This window comes from Hordeum vulgare, chromosome 7H, assembly GCF_904849725.1.
Source record: "Hordeum vulgare subsp. vulgare chromosome 7H, MorexV3_pseudomolecules_assembly, whole genome shotgun sequence".
In the NCBI taxonomy this organism is placed as follows: domain Eukaryota; kingdom Viridiplantae; phylum Streptophyta; class Magnoliopsida; order Poales; family Poaceae; genus Hordeum; species Hordeum vulgare.
Genome location: NC_058524.1, coordinates 16527452 through 16549341, shown reverse-complemented (window position 1 = coordinate 16549341; position 21890 = coordinate 16527452). Strand labels below are relative to the sequence as shown.

The 21890-nt window shown below is 46.6% G+C and overlaps 2 protein-coding genes across 2 annotated transcripts; one reads left to right on the top strand and one right to left on the bottom strand.

The window, feature by feature from the left end:
- Positions 1 to 7124: 7124 nt before the first annotated feature.
- Positions 7125 to 7497, bottom strand: LOC123413469. Its single transcript, XM_045106407.1, has one exon. It carries the CDS (start codon positions 7495 to 7497, stop codon positions 7204 to 7206), a length of 294 nt encoding a protein of 97 aa, XP_044962342.1. The 3' UTR covers positions 7125 to 7203.
- Positions 7498 to 19241: 11744 nt separating this feature from the next.
- On the top strand, positions 19242 to 21368 carry LOC123412782 (O-methyltransferase ZRP4-like). The gene is made up of 2 exons (XM_045105717.1): positions 19242 to 19996; positions 20765 to 21368. The coding sequence occupies exons 1-2, from the start codon at positions 19298 to 19300 to the stop codon at positions 21062 to 21064; spliced, it is 999 nt and encodes a 332-aa protein (XP_044961652.1). The 5' UTR covers positions 19242 to 19297; the 3' UTR covers positions 21065 to 21368.
- The last annotated feature ends 522 nt before the right edge of the window (positions 21369 to 21890 follow it).

Here is a 21890-nt window from a genome sequence, read left to right as displayed (position 1 = left end):
ATTGTGATATGATGTGGCCAACGATGTGATGTGATATATTGGATGTATGAGATGATCATGTTGTAATAGAAATATCGACTTGCACGTCGATGGTACGGCAACCGGCAGGAGCCATAGGGTTGTCTTTATACTAACATATGTGCTTGCAGATGCGTTTACTATTTTGCTAGGCTGTAGCTTTAGTAGTGATAGCATAAGTAGCACGACAACCACGATGGCAACACGTTGATGGATGATCATGGTGTGGCGCCGGTGACAAGAAGATCGTGCCGGTGCTTTGGTGATGGAGATCAAGAAGCACGTGATGATGGCCATATCATGTCACTTATGAATTGCATGTGATGTTAATCCTTTTATGCACCTTATTTTGCTTAGAACGACGGTAGCATTATGAGGTGATCTCTCACTAAAATTTCAAGACGAAATTGTGTTCTCCCCGACTGTGCACCGTTGCGACAGTTCTTCGTTTCGAGACACCACGTGATGATCGGGTGTGATAGACTCAACGTTCACATACAACGGGTGCAAAACAGTTGCACACGCGGAACACTCGGGTTAAGCTTGACGAGCCTAGCATGTGCAGACATGGCCTCGGAACACATGAGACCGAAAGGTCGAGCATGAATCGTATAGTTGATATGATTAGCATAGGGATGCTTACCACTCAAACTATTCTCGACTCACGTGATGATCGGACTTGAGATAGCGGATTTGGATCATGTACCACTCAAATGACTAGAGAGATGTACTTTTTGAGTGGGAGTTCTTAAGTAATATGATTAATTGAACTAATTGTCATGAACATAGTCTAATGGTCTTTGCGAATTACGATGTAACTTGCGCTATAGCTCTACTGTTTTTATATGTTCCTAGAGAAAATTTAGTTGAAAATTGATAGTAGCAACCTTTGCAGACTGAGTCTGTAAAACCGAGGATTGTCCTCGTTGCTGCACAGAAGGCTTATGTCCTTAATGCACCACTCGGTGTGCTGCACCTCGAGCGTCGTCTGTGGATGCTATGAACATCCGACATACACATTACTGATGACTACACGATAGTTCAGTGCAAGATACTTGATGGCTTAGAAGCAAGGCACCGAAAACGTTGTAAAACGTCACGGAACATAAGTGATGTTCCGAAGAGATGCAATTGTGATTTCATGCTTGTGCCCTTGTTAAGAGGTACTAGACCTCCAACAAGATTCTTTGACCACAAAGTAAAGGAGAAAAGCTCAATCGTTGAGCATGTGCTCAGATTGTCTGAGTACGACAATCACTTGAATCAAGTGGGAGCTAATCTTCCAGATGAGATAGTGATGGTTCTCCAAAAGTCACTGCCACCAAGCTTTGAGAGCTTCGTGATGAACTATGACATATCAAGGATAGATACAATGATCCTTGAGCGATTCGCGATGTTTGACACTGCGAAAGTAGAAATCAAGAAGGAGCATCAATAGTTGATGGTTTGGAGAACCACTAAGTTTCAAGAAAGGCGAGGGCTAGAAGGGATACTTCGTGAAACGGCAAAACAGTTGCTGCGCTAATGAAGAGACCCAAGATTAAACCCAAACCCGAGACTAAGTGCTTCTGTAATAAGGGGAACAGTCACTGAGGCGGAGCAACTCTAGATGCTTGGTAGATAAGAAGGCTGGCAAAAGTCGAAAGAAGTATATTTGATAGACATAATGTTGATGTGTACTTTACTAGTACTCCTAGTAGCATGAGGGTATTGGATACCGGTTCGGTTGCTAAGTGATTAGTAACGCGAAATGAAAGCTACGACATAAACGGAGACTAGCTAAAGGCAAGGTGACGATACGTGTTGGAAGTGTTTCCAAGGTTGATATGATCAAACGTCGCACGCTCCCTCTACCATCGGGATTGGTGTTGAACCTAAATAATTGTTATTTGGTGCTTGCGTTAGGCATGAACATGATTGGATCGTGCTTATTGCAATACGATTATTCATTCAAAGAGAATAATGGTTACTCTATTTGCTTGAATAATCACCTTCAATGGTTTATTGAATCTCGATTGTAGTGTTACACATTGGTGCCAAAAGATACGAGTTAAATGATGATAGTACCACTTAATTGTGGCACTGCCGCTTGAGTCATGTTAGTATGAATTGCATGAAGAGGCTCCATGCTGATGGATCTTTACTCACCTGATTTCGAATCACTAGTGACATGCAAATCATACCACATGAGCAAGGCCTTGTTTTCATTGAGATGAAACAAGATAGTAACTTGTTGGAAGTGATACATTTTGATGTATGCAGTCCAGTGAGTGCTGAGGCACGCAGTGGATATCATTATGTTCTTACTTCACTGACGACTTGAGTAGATACAGGAGTATTTACTTAATGAATCACAAGTCTGAAATATTGAAAAGTTCAATTCTGTTTCAGAGTGAAGTTCGTCGTAACAAGAGGATGAACTGTCTACGATATGATCATAGAAATGAATATCTGAGTTACGAGTTTTTGGTACACAGTTAAGACAATGTGGAAATTGTTTCACAGTTCATGCCACCTGGAACATCATGGTGTGATGATGTGTCTGAACGTCATACCACGCACTATTTAGTATGGTGCATGGTGTTATGTATCTTATCGAATTACCACTATCGTTTATGGGTTATGCATTAGAGACAACCACATTCACTTTAAATAGGGCACCGCGTATTTCCGTTGAGATGACACAGTATAGACTGAGGTTTAGAGAAATCTAAACTGTCGTTTCTTGAAAGTTTGGGGCTTCGAAACTTATGTGAAAAAGGTTTTAGTCTGATAAGCTCGAACCCAAAGCGGATAAATGCATCTTCATAGGATATCCAAAACAGTTGGGTACATCTCCTATCTCAGATCCGAAAGCAAAGTGTTTGTTTCTAGAAAAGGATCCCTTCTCGAGAAAAGGTTTATCTCGAAAGAATTGAGTGGGAGGGTAGTAGAACTTGATGAGGTTATTGAACCATCACTTCAACCAGTGTGTAGCAGGGCGTAGGAAGTTGTTCCTGTGGCGCCTACACCAATTGAAGTGGAAGCTGATGATGGTGATCATTGAGCTTCGAATCAAGTTACTACAAACCTCGTAGGTCGACAAGGTCGCGTACTGCTGCAGAGTAGTACGGTAACCCTGTCTTGGAGGTCATGTTGTTGAGCAACAGTGAACCTACGAGTTATGGAGAAAGCGATGGTGGGCCCAGATTCCGACAAATGGCTGGAAGCCATGAAATCCGAGAGAGGATCCATGTGTGAAACCAAAGTGTAGACTTTGGTAGAACTACTTGATGGTCATGGGACTATTGGGTAAAATGGATCTTTAAAAGAAGACAGACGATGATGGTGATAAGTCACTATTAAGAAAAGCTCGACTTGTCGCAAAGATGTTTTCGAGAAGATCAAACAGTTGACTATGATGAGACTTTCTCACTCGTAGCGATGCTAAAGGTCTGTTAGAATTATGTTAGTTGTTGATGCATTATTTATGAAATATTGCACATAGGATGTCAAAACATTGTTTTCTCGACGGTTTCCTTGAGCAAACATTGTATGTGATACAACGAGAAGGTTTTGTCGATCCTAAAGATACTAGCAAGTATGCAAGCTCCAGTGATCCTTCAATAGACTGGTGCAAGCATCTCGGAGTTGGAATATACACTTTGATGAGATGATCAAAGATTTTGGGTGTGTACAAGGTTTATGAGAAACTTGTATTTCCAAAGAAGTGAGTAGGAGCACTATAGAATTTCTGATAGGTATATGTGGTTGACATATTGTGGATCAGAAGTAACGTAGAATTTCTGTAAAGCATACAAGATTGTTTGAAAGAAGTTTTCAAAGGAGTACCTGGATTACGCTACTTGAACATTGAGCATCAAAGATCTATGGAGATAGATCGAAAACGCTTAATAGAAGTTTCAACAAGATGCATGCCTTGACAAGTTTTTGAAAGAGTTCAAAATAGATCAGCAAAGAAGGAGTTCTTGGTTGCGTTGTGAGGTGTGAATTTGAGTAAGACTCAAAACCCGACCACGGCAGAATAAAGAGAATAGACGAAGGTCGTCTTCTATGCCTTAGCCGTAGAATCTAAAGTATGCCATGCTGTGTACCGCACCTAATGTGTGCCTTGACTCAAACTCTGTTGAGGGTACAGAGAGTGATCCATGATTGAATCACTAGCAGCGGTCAAAATTTATCCTTAGTAACTAATGGACTAAGGAATTTTTCTTGATTATGGAGGTGGTTGAAGAGTTCGTCGTAAAGGGTTACGTCGATGTAAGCTTTGACACTAATCCGAATAACTATGAGTAGTGAAACAGATTCGTATAGTAGAGTAGATATTTGGAGCATTTCCGAATAGCATGTAGTAGCAGCATCTATAAGATGACATAAAGATTTGTAAAGAACGCACGGATCTGAAAGTTTCAGAACCGTTGACTAAAACCTCTCTCACGAGCAAGACGTGATCAGACCCCATAACTATATGGGTGTTGGATTCGTTGGAATCACATGGTGATGTGAACTAGATTATTGACTCTAGTGCAAGTGGGAGACTGTTGGAAATATGCCCTAGAGGCAATAATAAATTAGTTATTATTATATTTCTTAGTTCATGATAATCGTTTGTTATCCATGCTATAATTGTATTGATTGGAAACACAATACTTGTGTGGATACATAGACAAAACACTGTCCCTAGTAAGCCTCTAGTTGACTAGCTCGTTGATCAAAGATGGTCAAGGTTTCCTGGCCATAGGCAAGTGTTGTCACTTCATAACGGGATCACATCATTAGGAGAATCATGTGATGGACTAGACCCAAACTAATAGACGTAGCATGTTGATCGTGTCATTTTGTTGCTACTGTTTTCTGCGTGTCAAGTATTTATTCCTATGACCATGAGATCATATAACTCACTGACACCGGAGGAATGCTTTGTGTGTATCAAACGTCGCAACGTAACTGGGTGACTATAAAGATGCTCTACAGGTATCTCCGAAGGTGTTCGTTGAGTTAGTATGGATCAAGACTGGGATTTGTCACTCCGTATGACGGGGAGGTATCTCGGGGCCCACTCGGTAATACAACATCACACACAAGCCTTGCAAGCAATGTAACTTAGTGTAAGTTGCGGGATCTTGTATTACGGAACGAGTAAAGAGACTTGCCAGTAAACGAGATTGAAATAGGTATACGGATACTGACGATCGAATCTCGGGCAAGTAACATACCGAAGGACAAAGGGAATGACATACGGGATTATATGAATCCTTGGCACTGAGGTTCAAACGATAAGATCTTCGTAGAATATGTAGGATCCAATATGGGCATCCAGGTCCCGCTATTGGATATTGACCGAGGAGTCTCTCGGGTCATGTCTACATAGTTCTCGAACCCGCAGGGTCTGCACACTTAAGGTTCGACGTTGTTTTATGCGTATTTGAGTTATATGGTTGGTTACCGAATGTTGTTCGGAGTCCCGGATGAGATCACGGACGTCACGAGGGTTTCCGGAATGGTCCGGAAACGAAGATTGATATATAGGATGACCTCATTTGGTTACCGGAAGGTTTTCGTGCATTACCGGAAAAGTTTCGGGCTCATCGGTAGTGTACCGGGAGTGCCGGGAGGGGTGCCGGGGACCATCGGGAGGGGTGTCACGCCCCAAGGGGTCTCATGGGCTATGGGAAGAGATAAACCAGCCCCTAGTGGGCTGGAATAAGTTCCCACTAAGGCCCATAAGGTTTGAGAAGGAAAAAACACAAGGTGGAAAGAGTTTCCAAGTGGGAAGGTGGAATCCTACTCCAAGTAGGATTGGAGTAGGACTCCTCCACCTCCAATTTCGGCCAAACCTTTAGGTTTTGAGGCTGCCTCCTCCCCTCCCTCCCACCTATATATACGGAGGTTTTAGGGCTGATTTGAGACGACTTTCTCACGGCTGCCCGACCACATACCTCCATAGTTTTTCCTCTAGATCGCGTTTCTGCGGAGCTCGGGCGGAGCCCTGCTGAAACAAGATCATCACCAACCTCCGGAGCGCTGTCACGCTGCCGGAGAACTCTTCTACCTCTCCGTCTCTCTTGCTGGATCAAGAAGGCCGAGATCATCGTCGAGCTGTACGTGTGCTGAACGCGGAGGTGCCGTCCGTTCGGTACTAGATCGTGGGACTGATCGCGGGATTGTTCGCGGGGCGGATCGAGGGACGTGAGGACGTTCCACTACATCAACCGCGTTCTCTAACGCTTCTGCTGTACGATCTACGAGGGTACGTAGATCACTCATCCCCTCTCGTAGATGGACATCACCATGATAGGTCTTCGTGCGCGTAGGAAAATTTTTGTTTCCCTTGCGACGTTCCCCAACAATTATGGTCGCATGTGCGGCAATCTTGGAGACTGAAATCTCAGCCGTGAGATTAAAAGAAGGATCAATGGCTCACCAACGGTCTCACGATGGCTTCGTTTCAGACTACTGATAGTAAGCGTTTCCCTTTAGACATACCATTATAATCTATTGAAGATTGTGTGAAGGAACATTAATTATTGACATGCAACTAACTATACATAGAAGGAAGAAAAAAGGTGCATCAGGCGGGTCTGATTGAACTTGATGCATGTAGCCAAACAAACCCCTACTCTAGTCATAGTGGCACTAGTTTACGTTACTATCTTCTTAATGCAAAGTAACTCAGTAGTAGTAGTGGTGTAGATAAGTTCATTTATTAGCTTGTAGACTCATCTTTTCTCAGAAAGCGTTGTGTTATAGTACTCTAAATAGCTTTTCTCACCAAGCTTCAAAGCCGCGTCACGACCGAAGATGAGAACTTCATACCTACTCCAACTCCAAGAAGGCACAAGCCAACGCACCGCCCGTCCATAAGCGCCTAAGAGTCAGAGAGTGGACGACAGCGCTGAACCGGCAGAAGAAGGCGTCGACAAAGAAGCTCCCGAGACGGTGTACATGGCGCCTTGGAAGCCCACGCCCTCAGCGGAGGCCAACACAGACTTCACCAAGTACCGAGGGCTCCACGAGCCACCAAAGCGACGCCCTCAAGAGGGGAATGACGCAGACGCGTCGCCATCACCCGATCCGAAGGCCGGACCTAATTTCCCCGGGTGCTCGGGGCGGGGAAGCACGGGTAGCACGATGACGACGCCTCCAAGGAGGTGACGGCGCCCGCAGGCGTCGCCGTCGTCCGCTTCACGCAGGGATTTCGCCCCGGCCATGCCGTCGACCCCAACGCCGATGAAACACAACAAGGAGCCGACTTGACCACACCACCGAGGAGAGGTGAGCCAAAACGCTGTCAGCAGGAAGGAAGGCGCTGGCAACCGTCCCACCACCACCAAAAACACGGGCCGGACGGTGAGGATCCAGCCCGGCGCCGCCTAGCCGGTCTCCAGCACCACCACGGTGCCATGCAGCCAGCGTTGAAAGGCTCCTCCGCTCCCGCCTGTAGCCGCATCCCAGATCCACCGGCCCGCCCCAGCCCATCTGGGACGCACGTGATCGAGTTCCCAGGTGCAGCAACAGGGGCGCCTCCGTGGCAGGGAGGCCGCGCCTCCACTGACGCCGCCGGCCCGCGCTCGTCGTGGGCGTCCCGCCGCTCCACGCAGCCGAATCGGCGTGGAACCGTGCACCGCCGCCGACAGGGGAGTTCGCAACCACCGCGCGAGGGAGAAGGCCCCGCCGCCACCGTCGCCGCCGGGGCTTGCCCTGAGGGACCTGTGGCGGCGAGAGGTGAGGGGGCCGGAGGCCGGCGGCGCGGTCGCCCCCCGTGTCTCCTAGGGTTGGCGACGTGGGGGTGGGTGGGGGCGAGGGGTGGGGCCCCATTTAACAGGTATAACCATTAATTATACTGTAATATTAGAATAAATGGGCGTCTCAAATTTTACAGCGGATGGAATAACTTTATCAGAATTATTATCAAATCATCAACTTAATGGACGTTCACGATCATGAATACATGTCCCTCTTGATGATTCACAGTCCATCCACCGTATTTAACAATCGGCTAGATAAATGAAATGATGCTCAAATTACCGTAGTTCACTTACTGAGATACTCCCTCCGTATTTGTAATCAATCATACTCTCTATGAGTAGTCTAAAGATATGTCGGTATTGCACATACCCACAAAGTAGTTTTAGTAACGTGCCAACAACCACTACCTCGTTTCGTATTTATCAATCCTGGATGTATCACTACTTCACTAGGTTGTCAATTTACACAATGAAATGCGAGTTATATGTCCCAAGTATATATAATATTATTGAGTTATGGCGTTTAACTTGCATTTCATCGGCCAAATTCTTGGCCTAGGAATATGCGTGTGCCAACCGGGAAGGAGGTAGTACATGCATTAAGTTTGCTTCTTACTAAAGGAACATAAAACAAATCATTGTTGATCCATTATGTAGATCCAGCTACCATTTAAACATACCATTATACTCTATTGAAGATTGTGTGAAGGAACATTAATTATTGACATGCAACCAACTATACATAGAAGCAAGAAAAAAGGTGCATCAAGCGGGTCTGATTGAACTTGATGCATGTAGCCAAACAGATCCCTACTCTAGTCATAGTGGCACTAGTTTACGTTATTATCTTCTTAATGCAAAGTAACTTAGTAGTAGTGGTGTAGATGAGTTCATTTATTAGCTTGTAGACTCATCTTTTCTCAGAAAGCGTTGTGTTATAGTACTCTAAACAGCTTTTCTCATCAAGCTTCAAAGCCGCGTCACGAGCAAAGATGAGGACTTCATACCTACTCCAACTTCAAGAAGGCACAAGCCAACGCACCGCCCGTCCATAAGCGCCTAAGAGTCGGCGAGTGGACGACAGCGCTGAACCGACAAAAGAAGGCGTCGACAAAGAAGCTCCCGAGATGGTGTACATGGTGCCTTGGAAGCCCACGCCCTCAGCGGAGGCCAACATAGACTCCACCAAGTACCGAGGGCTCCACGAGCCACCAAAGCGACGCCCTCAAGAGGGGAACGTCGCAGACGCGTCGCCATCGCCCGATCCGAAGGCCGGACCTAGGGTATCCCCTGGTGCTCGGGGCGGGGAAGCACGGGTAGCACGATGACGACGCCACCAAGGAGGTGACGGCGCACGCAGGCGTCGCCGTCGTCCACTTCACGCAGGAATTTCGCCCCGGCCATGCGGTCGACCCCAACGCCCATGAAACACAACAAGGAGCCGACTTGACCACACCACCGAGGATAGGTGAGCCAGAACACTGTCAGTAGGAAGGCGCTGGCCACCGTCCCACCACCACCAAAAACACGGGCCGGACGGTGAGGATCCAGCCCGCCGCCGCCTAGCCGGTCTCCTGCACCACCATGGTGCCATGCAGCCAGCGTTGAAAGGCTCCACCGCGTCCCCCTGTAGCCGCATCCCAGATCCACCGGCCCGCCCCAGCCCATCTGGGACGCACGAGATCAGAGTTCCCAGGCGCAACAACAGGGGCGCCTCCGCCGCAGGGAGGCCGCGCCTCCACTGACGCCGCCGGCCCGCGCTCGTCACCGGCATCCCACCAATCCACGCAGCCGAATCATCGTGGAACCGCGCGCCGCCGCAGCCAGGGGAGTTCGCCACCATCGCGCGAGCGAGAAGGCCCCGCCGCCACCGTCGCCGCCCGGGGTTTGCCCGGCGGGACCTGCGGCGGCGAGAGGGAGGGGGTGAGGGGTGAGGGGGCCGGAGGCCGGCACCGCGGTCGCCCCCGTGTCGCCTAGGGTTGGCGACGCGGGGGTGGATGGGGCGAGGGATGAGGCCCCATTTAACAGGTATAACCAATAATTATACTGTAATATTAGAATAAATGGGAGTTTCACATTTTACAGCGGATGGAATAACTTTATCAGAATTATTATCAAATCATCAACTTAATGGACGTTCACGATCATGATTACATGTCCCTCTTGATGATTCACTCTCCAACCACCGTATTTAACAACCGGCTAGATAAATGAAATGATGCTTAAATTACCGTAGTTCACTTACTGAGATACTCCCTCCGTATTTGTAATCAATCATACTTTCTATGAGTAGTCTAAAGATATGTCGGTATTGCACATACCCACATAGTAGTTTTAGTAACGTGCCAACAATCACTACCTCGTGTCGTATTTATAAGTCCTGGATGCATCACTACCTCACTAGGTTGTTAATTTAGACAATGAAATGCGAGTTATATGTCCCAAATATATATAATATTGTTGAGTTATGGCGTTTAACTTGCATTTCATCGACAAATTCTTGACCTAGGAATATGCATGTGCCAACAGGGAACGAGGTAGTACATGCATTAAGTTTGCTTCTTACTAAAGGAACATAAAACAGATCATTGTTGATCCATTATGTAGTTCCAGCTACCATTTAGACATGGGCACTGCTACGCATCAGACTATTGATAGATTGCATCTATCAGACCAGTCACATGCCGTTAGATTAAAAGCAGAACGTACTTTCGATCTCTTGTTTAGGACCCACTAAAACGAACCTGGGACTGCTTCCGTAAATCATGTGGATCCCTGATTACGCGGGATGAACTGCCTATAAGAGATAGACCTTAGTTTTAGGAAACAAATTAAATACAGCAGCATGCTTCCTTACCATATGTGCATTGGTCCATAGTTTTAGAAAACAAATCAAAAACGGCAGCTTGCTTCCTTACTATATGGAGTCGTCCATAGTCTTAGGAAACAAATCAAATCTGGCAGCTTGCTGCCCTTGGATATGAGTTGGTACTTAGTTTTAGGGAACAAATCATACAAATCATATCCGTAGGTTGCTTTCTTATGTACCAAAATTTGCATCCGACACAACTAATACGTGTATCCATGGATCCACCTTGTTTGTAATGTTGTGCATCAGTTCGTTTTCTTTACTACTCTTTCCGTAAACAAATATAATAATGTTTAGATCACTACTTTAGTTATCTACATGCTTCTATATTTCTGTACGGAGGCATTTTAGTTAATTTTTGTCTTCATTCAAGAATTTGCTTTTGTTGTAAATAAAATATGGTTTGATCTATTTGAGGAAATTATTTATAATCAACCAACTGATTTCTCTACTCTGTAAGCCGCCTCCCCCGATTGACACGTCCTTCTGTAGGGCCCATCCACCTCGCACTCTCATCTTGCCTTATCTCTTTCCTCACTGCTCGTCTTCTTCCTCATTTTTCCCCTCACCTCTCTCGGCAGCACACCCGCTCTCCTTCAGCACCGCTGCTGCCCATTCGCCATGGCCGCAGTTGCCGAGCTGCGAGCTGATCTGAGCCACCGCCGCTAGCCATGCCATCTGATGTGGCCCGTACATGTTGCTCCCTAGCTGCAATCCATGGGAGAGTGGGATCTCCGCCATTGCCGCAGAATGGAGAAGTAAAGCTGCATAACAAACGTGGTGCCATGCGCCGGCAGCAGAGCTGCAGTGGAACATGAAGGTGTGGCGGCGGATATGCAGTGCATCGGGGTGGTGCTGCGCGCCAGAGAGGCGGAGCTGCAACGCAACATGCCGGAGCTGCGTCGGGCCGCCGGCATTGTGTTGGAGCACCGCGTTTCGATTTCGTGGCTGCAATGAAGCATGGTCGGCGCTGCATTGGAGCACTGCGCACTTGTGGCACGGCTACAATGAAACAAGACCAGAGCTGCCACGAGCTGTCGGTGCTGCGTTGGAGCACCGCGTGCTGCTGTTGCGGCTGCAATGAAACATGGCCGGAGTTTCGACAGGCCGCCGGCGTTGCCTTGGAGCACCGTCGTGCCAGTGTTATTGTTGCAACGGTGCATCACCGCGCTGACGAACGCCCAGCCCCAACGACGCGGGTGTGCGGCCCCTGCTTGCGAAGCTGGGTGGCGCTCCTTCCGCGGTGACTCGTGTTTGTTTTTTGAGTGTAAATCCAACCGCTGCGAGGAAATGATCCGTAGCATCGCCCTTTATTTGAAATTTTATGTCCTTTGTAACCTGAAATTTTGTTTCCAAAGCATCGCTATCTTGCTTCCACAAACTAGAGAATTGGTTTGAACCTTCTTCCATCGAAAAAGAAATCATTGTACGTGTTTGAGAAACATCACAATCTTGTTTCCATCGACTACAGAGTTGCTTCCAACAAAATATTATATTGCTTCCATTAGATAGAAAAATATTTTCAGTCATAATTACACATGATTCCAATTCAAATTAGGGATTTGATGCAAAGAGAGAGCAAAATGCTACATTCAAATGGAGAGTATGCTTGAAGGCAAAGTCAAAATTGCTTCCATGCATCAAATTTCGCTAATTCAAATGTGGCATAGCCATCATCTGATGGAATTCATTATCCAAGGTGTCATCCTCGAGATTGTATACCTCTTGATAACCCAAATATTTGAACCTTGGGGGTATTTTATGAACTCGACTCATCATCTTTCAAGTAGACACATCCAACCTTGATCCCCTAGCGCTCCTTGTTGCATACAAACATGTGTGAGAGCACTTAACGTAGGAAGCATGGCTAACACAAGCAAATGATGTTGATGCTATCATACACTAAAATAGTGGAGATTTGATTTGAGAAATCTACACGCTTGACACACAAGATCTAGATGCACAATTTTAACGTTCACGGAACATTGTTGTGTTATGGATTTACGTGTCTACAGTAGAAGCATCTGGTAAAAATCAAGGAAGCATGATTAACAAGAAACACCAATTTGTGCTATTCAACCACCTGCAATTAACAAATTGAAGCATACTATGGGCCCAAGAAGCATGTGTATTACAATGTGGAAGCACAATGGGTAAGAAGCATGAAAATATTGATGGATACATAAGTAGTATTACTTTGAAGCATGGGTATTTGAAAAAAAGAATCAATACCAAAAAAACCTGCGGTCAACATGGGTAAGCATATTTATGTCATGAACGTACCAAATAGACATGTACTCGTTGATGGTTTAGTGATCCACTACATAATATATGTATCGAAATCAGCCCCCAAAAAGGGAATAGAGAAAAATATGCACATAGAGATATCAAACAATTCTTGAGAACATAAATATGCATGGAAATCAACTCGCACCATATCTGGTTGAGAGGACTCAATACCAAGGTCAGATCAATGAGGATGATGCGTGTGAGGAGGGAAAAATCCTACAGACTATGGTTGCGTTCTGAAGTGTCGCACATCAGACTTCTGGACATACAATCTGTTTCGACATGTTTCATTGCCGTGTGTCAAAATATGTGAATTGAAGGAATAAATCGAGAGAGGAAGATGTTAGTCAAAATAGGTGTATGGAAGCACGACATTAGCAAGCTTATCTGTTATAACCATAGTATGTCAATTTCTAAGAAGCATGAATATATGACAGCCCAACATTAATCTTGGCCGCTAGCATGGAACATTAATAATGGGAACAATTAGGATTACTGTCAATGCGAGGATGCATGTTTTCGGTTGCCTATACACAAATTTAACCATTTTTTGTTGGCCAATGTAAGCAATTTGCTTGCCCAAAGAAGCACAAAAAAGTCCGTCGGGTACATTTGTATTGCCATTGGGAAGCAGCAAAATTTGAAAAATGGAACTAATAATAATAACCGGGTAGGCGTATGTGTGTGATGTACCTACTTAATCCACAAAAATATAGATAATTTAGTGATCCAATACATACAGTACGGAAGAAATTCACAACCACAAAATGATGCATAAACCAACGTATTGACACCACGATATCAAGTAAAAATCGAAACACAATTATGTTAGCAGTCACCTAGCACTGCAAAATAAGTTTCAAAAAGAACTAGCATTGCAAGATTGAGAAGTACCAAGAGGAGAGAGGAGTCAAACCCTAAATCGGATGAGGATGGGCCATGTGGGAGAATCGTGTGATACGCCATGCTGCTCTGATGAGCGGGACAGGAGGAAAGAATGACAAGTGCAGAGGGGTTCAATTGCGACGAAGATAACCAGGACGACGAGGAAGGTTGCGAGCACGTCGGTGAGCAAGGTCACGGTTAACTTCGGGCACAGGGATGGGATGACGCACAGGTAAGATGCGTCGGAGGCCGTAGTGGGGCTGGGAAGAACCCTGAGGACGGAGACGGGAGCGAGGGCACCGGCGAGCAAGGGCAAGAGGTTGGACTGGTGCGGCGAGATCGGAAACATGGGTGCTTGGGTAGGGGCAGTTAATTAGGGATATAAATTGATGACTGGAATTATGGTCGCATGTGCGGCAATCTTGGAGACTGAAATCTCAGCCGTGAGATTAAAAGAAGGATCAATGGCTCACCAACGGTCTCACGATGGCTTCGTTTCAGACTACTGATAGTAAGCGTTTCCCTTTAGACATACCATTATGATCTATTGAAGATTGTGTGAAGGAACATTAATTATTGACATGCAACTAACTATACATAGAAGGAAGAAAAAAGGTGCATCAGGCGGGTCTGATTGAACTTGATGCATGTAGCCAAACAGACCCCTACTCTAGTCATAGTGGCACTAGTTTACGTTACTATCTTCTTAATGCAAAGTAACTCAGTAGTAGTGGTGTAGATAAGTTCATTTATTAGCTTGTAGACTCATCTTTTCTCAGAAAGTGTTGTGTTATAGTACTCTAAACAGCTTTTCTCACCAAGCTTCAAAGCCGTGTCACGACCGAAGATGAGAACTTCATACCTACTCCAACTCCAAGAAGGCACAAGCCAACGCCCCGCCCGTCCATAAGCGCCTAAGAGTCAGAGAGTGGACGACAGCGCTGAACCGACAGAAGAAGGCGTCGACAAAGAAGCTCCCGAGACGGTGTACATGGCGCCTTGGAAGCCCACGCCCTCAGCGGAGGCCAACACAGACTCCACCAAGTACCGAGGGCTCCACGAGCCACCAAAGCGACGCCCTCAAGAGGGGAATGACACAGACGCGTCGCCATCACCCGATCCGAATGCCGGACCTAATTTCCCCTGGTGCTCGGGGCGGGGAAGCACGGGTAGCACGATGACGACGCCTCCAAGGAGGTGACGGCGCCCGCAGGCGTCGCCGTCGTCCGCTTCACGCAGGGATTTCGCCCCGGCCATGCCGTCGACCCCAACGCCGATGAAACACAACAAGGAGCCGACTTGACCACACCACCGAGGAGAGGTGAGCCAAAACGCTGTCAGCAGGAAGGAAGGCGCTAGCCACCGTCCCACCACCACCAAAAACACGGGCCGGACGGTGAGGATCCAGCCCGCCGCCGCCTAGCCGGTCTCCAGCACCACCACGGTGCCATGCAACCAGCATTGAAAGGCTCCTCCGCTCCCGCCTGTAGCCGCATCCCAGATCCACCGGCCCGCCCCAGCCCATCTGGGACGCACGAGATCGGAGTTCCCAGGTGCAGCAACAGGGGCGCCTCCGTGGCAGGGAGGCCGCGCCTCCACTGACGCCGCCGGCCCGTGCTCGTCGCCGGCGTCCCACCGCTCCACGCAGCCGAATCGGCGTGGAACCATGCACCGCCGCCGACAGGGGAGTTCGCAACCACCGCGCGAGGGAGAAGGCCCCGCCGCCACCGTCGCCGCCCGGGGCTTGCCCGGTGGGACCTGTGGCGGCGAGAGGTGAGGGGGCCGGAGGCCGGCGGCGCGGTCGCCCCCGTGTCGCCTAGGGTTGGCGACGTGGGGGTGGGTGGGGGCGAGGGGTGAGGCCCCATTTAACAGGTATAACCATTAATTATTCTGTAATATTAGAATAAATGGGCGTCTCAAATTTTACAGCGGATGGAATAACTTTATCAGAATTATTATCAAATCATCAACTCAATGGACGTTCACGATCATGAATACATGTCCCTCTTGATGATTCACAGTCCATCCACCGTATTTAACAATCGGCTAGATAAATGAAATGATGCTCAAATTACCGTAGTTCACTTACTGAGATACTCCCTCCGTATTTGTAATCAATCATACTCTCTATGAGTAGTCTAAAGATATGTCGGTAATGCACATACCCACAAAGTAGTTTTAGTAACGTGCCAACAACCACTACCTCGTTTCGTATTTATCAATCCTGGATGTATCACTACATCACTACGTTGTCAATTTACACAATGAAATGCGAGTTATATGTCCCAAGTATATATAATATTATTGAGTTATGGCGTTTAACTTGCATTTCATCGGCCAAATTCTTGGCCTAGGAATATGCGTGTGCCAACCGGGAAGGAGGTAGTACATGCATTAAGTTTGCTTCTTACTAAAGGAACATAAAACAAATCATTGTTGATCCATTATGTAGATCCAGCTACCATTTAAACATACCATTATACTATATTGAAGATTGTGTGAAGGAACATTAATTATTGACATGCAACCAACTATACATATAAGCAAAAAAAAGGTGCATCAAGCGGGTCTGATTGAACTTGATGCATGTAGCCAAACAGATCCCTACTCTAGTCATAGTGGCACTAGTTTACGATTATTATCTTCTTAATGCAAAGTAACTTAGTAGTAGTGGTGTAGATGAGTTCATTTATTAGCTTGTAGACTCATCTTTTCTCAGAAAGCGTTGTGTTATAGTACTCTAAACAGCTTTTCTCACCAAGCTTCAAAGCCGCGTCACGACCAAAGATGAGGACTTCATACCTACTCCAACTTCAAGAAGACACAAGCCAACGCACCGCCCGTCCATAAGCGCCTAAGAGTCGGCGAGTGGACGGCAACGCTGAACCGACAAAAGAAGGCGTCGACAAAGAAGCTCCCAAGATGGTGTACATGGTGCCTTGGAAGCCCACGCCCTCAGCGGAGGCCAACATAGACTCCACCAAGTACCGAGGGCTCCACGAGCCACCAAAGCGACGCCCTCAAGAGGGGAACGTCGCAGACGCGTCGCCATCGCCCGATCCGAAGGCCGGACCTAGGGTATCCCCTGGTGCTCGGGGCGGGGAAGCACGGGTAGCACGATGACGACGCCACCAAGGAGGTGACGGCGCACGCAGGCGTCGCCGTCGTCCACTTCACGCAGGAATTTCGCCCCGGCCATGCGGTCGACCCCAACGCCCATGAAACACAACAAGGAGCCGACTTGACCACACCATCGAGGATAGGTGAGCCAGAACACTGTCAGTAGGAAGGAAGGCGCTGGCCACCGTCCCACCACCACCAAAAACACGGGCCGGACGGTGAGGATCCAGCCCGCCGCCGCCTAGCCGGTCTCCTGCACCACCACGGTGCCATGCAGCCAGCGTTGAAAGGCTCCACCGCGTCCCCCTGTAGCCGCATCCCAGATCCACCGGCCCGCCCCAGCCCATCTGGGACGCACGAGATCAGAGTTCCCAGGCGCAACAACAGGGGCGCCTCCGCCGCAGGGAGGCCGCGCCTCCACTGACGCCGCCGGCCCGCGCTCGTCACCGGCATCCCACCAATCCACGCAGCCGAATCATCGTGGAACCGCGCGCCGCCGCAGCCAGGGGAGTCCGCCACCATCGCGCGAGGGAGAAGGCCCCGCCGCTACCGTCGCCGCCCGGGGTTTGCCCGGCGGGACCTGCGGCGGCGAGAGGGAGGGGGTGAGGGGTGAGGGGGCCGGAGGCCGGCACCGCGGTCGGCCCCGTATCGCCTAGGGTTGGCGACGCGGGGGTGGATGGGGCGAGGGATGAGGCCCCATTTAACAGGTATAACCATTAATTATACTGTAATATTAGAATAAATGGGAGTTTCACATTTTACAGCGGATGGAATAACTTTATCAGAATTATTATCAAATCATCAACTTAATGGACGTTCACGATCATGATTACATGTCCCTCTTGATGATTCACTCTCCAACCACCGTATTTAACAACCGGCTAGATAAATGAAATGATGCTTAAATTACCGTAGTTCACTTACTGAGATACTCCCTCCGTATTTGTAATCAATCATACTTTCTATGAGTAGTCTAAAGATATGTCGGTATTGCACATACCCACAAAGTAGTTTTAGTAACGTGCCAACAATCACTACCTCGTTTCGTATTTATAAGTCTTGGATGCATCATTACCTCACTAGGTTGTCAATTTAGACAATGACATGCGAGTTATATGTCCCAAATATATTTAATATTGTTGAGTTATGGCGTTTAACTTGCATTTCACCGACAAATTCTTGACGTAGGAATATGCATGTGCCAACCGGGAACGAGGTAGTACATGCATTAAGTTTGCTTCTTACTAAAGGAACATAAAACAGATCATTGTTGATCCATTATGTAGTTCCAGCTACCATTTAGACATACCATTATACTCTATTGAAGATTGTGTAAAAGAACATTAATTATTGACATGCAACCAACTATGCAAGGAAAAAGGTGCATCAAGCGGGTCTGATTGAACTTGATGCATGTAGCCAAACAGACCCCTACTTTAGAGGGTGTTTGGATCACTGGAGACTAGAGACTAGAGACTAGTAGTAGTCATCTTTAGTCAGTAAACCTCCAAACACCCCTGACTAATGGGTGACTAAAACTAGTTTAGTCCCTAGTCACCCCATCCCCAACTTTTACTGACTAACGTCTCTTCTTTAATTAATTGGCGGGCCCATCCTGTTGCGGGCTCATCCTCCCATGCGGGCACGCCAATGGAAGGGAGATAAATGGAAGAAAGAAAGAATAATTTAATACTGAGACACTTAATGCTGACTAATAGTATTCACCTTTCAAACAGGGCCTGACTACAAACTTGTAGTCTGACTACTACTAGTCACATGACTAGAGAGTATCCAAACACCCTCTTAGTCATAGTGGCACTAGTTTACGATTACTATCTTCTTAATGCAAAGTAACTTAGTAGTAGTGGTGTAGATGAGTTTATTTATTAGCTTGTATAGACTCATCTTTTCTCAGAAAGCGTTATAGTACTCTAAACAGCTTTTTTCGTGTTTAATACATGCCACGTAAGTAAAGTTATCTTAAAGTGTGCTACGTTACTGGCTAAGTTACTCCACTAGGACTCCGCACGTAAATAGGCCGGAACCCTCCCTTGGAAGGCCCAAGAACCAAACAAGACGGACATTATTAGGAGAGTAATAGCTGAGGTAGCTGAACCAGAGCGGAGGACCAGAATAAAGAATACATGTTTCCTTATGTTTTCCATTCCTCAAAGAAAAGAAAAGACATGTTTGCTCTATAAATACGAATAGAGAGCGCTCTCTTCTGCATCCACTGCGCACCGAATAGCCAGGATCCCAAACTGTACTCACATAAATAATGGTGCTCACCCGGGAGCAACGCACCGATCAGGGTTTGCTCGATGCTCAGCTCGAGCTCTGGCACATCTCCTTTGGCTACGTCAAATCAATGGCACTAAAGTCCTGCTTGGACCTCGGCATCGCCGACGCCATCCACCACCATGGCGGTGCCGCTACCCTCTCCCAAATTGGAGCTGTAGCTACGCTCCACCCGTCCAAGATCTGCTGCCTGCGCCGCCTTATGCGTGTGCTCACTGTCTCCGGCGTCTTCAGCGTCCAGCAGCCCAGTCCAAGGGACGACGTCCAAGTGGAGCTCGTCTACACACTCACAGCAGTGTCCCACCTCCTCGTCAGCTCGGCCTCGGTGAACATTGTCCCCGTCATCAACCTGCAGCTCCAGCCCAACATCGTCTCCTCCTTCTCTGAACTCGGGGCCTGGTTCCAGCACAAGCTGCCAGAACCAGACCTTTTCAAGTTGAAGCACGGCAAAACCTTCTGGGAAATAGCCCACCATAATGCGGCATTCAACACCATCGTCAATGACGCCATGGCCTCCGATAGCCGGTTCCTCATGGACATCGCCATCAGGGAGTGCGGCAGCGTCTTCGAGGGTATAGGCTCCCTGGTCGACGTTGCCGGAGGCCATGGTGGGGCGGCACAAGCAATATCGAAATCGTTCCCGCACATCAAGTGCAGCGTGATGGACCTCGGCCATGTCATTGCCGGGGCTCCTAGTGGCACCGACGTGCAGTACATTGCGGGCGACATGTTTGAGAGCATTCCACAGGCAGATGTTGTCTTCCTAAAGGTGCGTCAACAATTCGCTTATTTTGGTCCTAGTATCTATTCATCTTGTTCCAGCTTCTCAATTACAACAGGCCCTTTGCTAATGGAGTATAAAGGATACTCCCTCCGTTCCAAATTAACGTATCTTAACTTTATCTAGCTACGGACATGTGACTAGACAAATTTAAGAGAAGTAATTTGGGACGGAGGTTGTACTACTTCCTTGGTCCCGAATTAGTTGACTCCAATTTGTCTAGATACAAGAAGTCAACTAATTTGAGACTGAGGTACGGTTCTGCCATATTGAATTAGAGACAATGTCCATTTAGGCAAATTAGGAAAGATGTAGCTAAATAGTCATAATGTTGTCAATTTTCATTATCACAATGCCTAACTGGAGTGAATTTTTTGCCACTCCGTGCACATGCACCCCCGGATGTCGAAAAATTCAAATATTTCTATATATTTCTATCACAAACATGATTTTGGATGTCTGAGGTAGTGACCAAGAGACGACATCCGAGGTATTCTAGACAAAACCGTGCCCTAAAAAATACAACTATTCTAGTATATTTTATGTCCTTTTCCTCCCAGACCAGCAGGCATGTTATTCTTCAGGAAACTTCACATATGAGTATAGCATTCAGCCATATTTGTTAGTACAAAATGTTTCAGAATTTCTTGATTTTCTGCTATTTTTAATAAGCTTTTGCCATTCGGGTGCATACTGACCCAAGTACACTGTGGTATTTTCGAATGCAAATCTCGTAACAAACTTCAATGGTTTCAGTGGATTATGCATGATTGGAGCGACGATGACTGCATCAAAATACTAAAAAATTGCAATAAAGCTATCGCTCCAAAAGATGCTGGCGGAAAGGTGATAATTGTAGACATGGTGGTTGGTGGAGGCCCGCAAGACCTGAAGCACAAAGAGACACAAGTCTTGTTCGATCTTTACATCATGCTCCTCAATGGCATCGAACGAGATGAGCAGGAGTGGAAGAAGATAATCATGGCGGCAGGATTCAGTGACTTCAAAATCACCCCGATTCTGGGTGTCCGATCAATCATTGAGCTTTACCCGTGAACATCTGGTCCTTCACTAGTGATTCAAGTGTGCGTGTGGATTTTATTTCCGTCCAACTATCACAGTGACCCAATTTCTTGAGATGTCATAGTGATAACAGGTTTTCGCCCCATAAGAAATGTTTCTAGTACAAGTATTTCTAGCGGGTTTCATGTTATTGCTCCCAGCTCGCCTCCCTTCCTTCCCATCAACTATGCTCTATCAAAAAATTGTATTTCCGTTATTAAAGTAACTGAAAGGGGTGTGGCCCGGTTGGAAAATAAAGCAGGGTGGTCCTGTGTGTGAGGCCAGCCCTTTAGTGTGATGAATGTGACTTCAAATAAGTTTTTGGTTTTATCTATATTCACATTATGCGATAGTAAATAATGGAGCGTTGTTTTATGGAAAAAATGGTATACCATATATACATCACTATTGTGGAATGAAATTAATTACCTATATTCTATTATCCAGTTGTTATTTACATTTCCCTAAAACAAAAAAATGACAACCCTAATTGCCGTTTATACATAATAGAAAACCAGCACATAGAATTAACGCTATGCATGAGTTCCACGGTAGTTCCCTTGTGACGCAAGATTATTATTTCACTAACTAGTCATTAAATCGCGCCCTCGTCTGCACCGGCTAGAAATATAAATAAATTGTCTGTAACACTATTTAAAATTGATGTTACAAAATTTTATTTTCTTCTGTCTTCAAAGAGTATGTGTTTTGTTGTACATCTTTTTGGCAGTTAAAAGTTTGTACCGATCTAGAATTGTTTTTCCTAATATTTTAAGTGTACTAATACAATATCAATTCTATATTTCTCCTTATATATTTT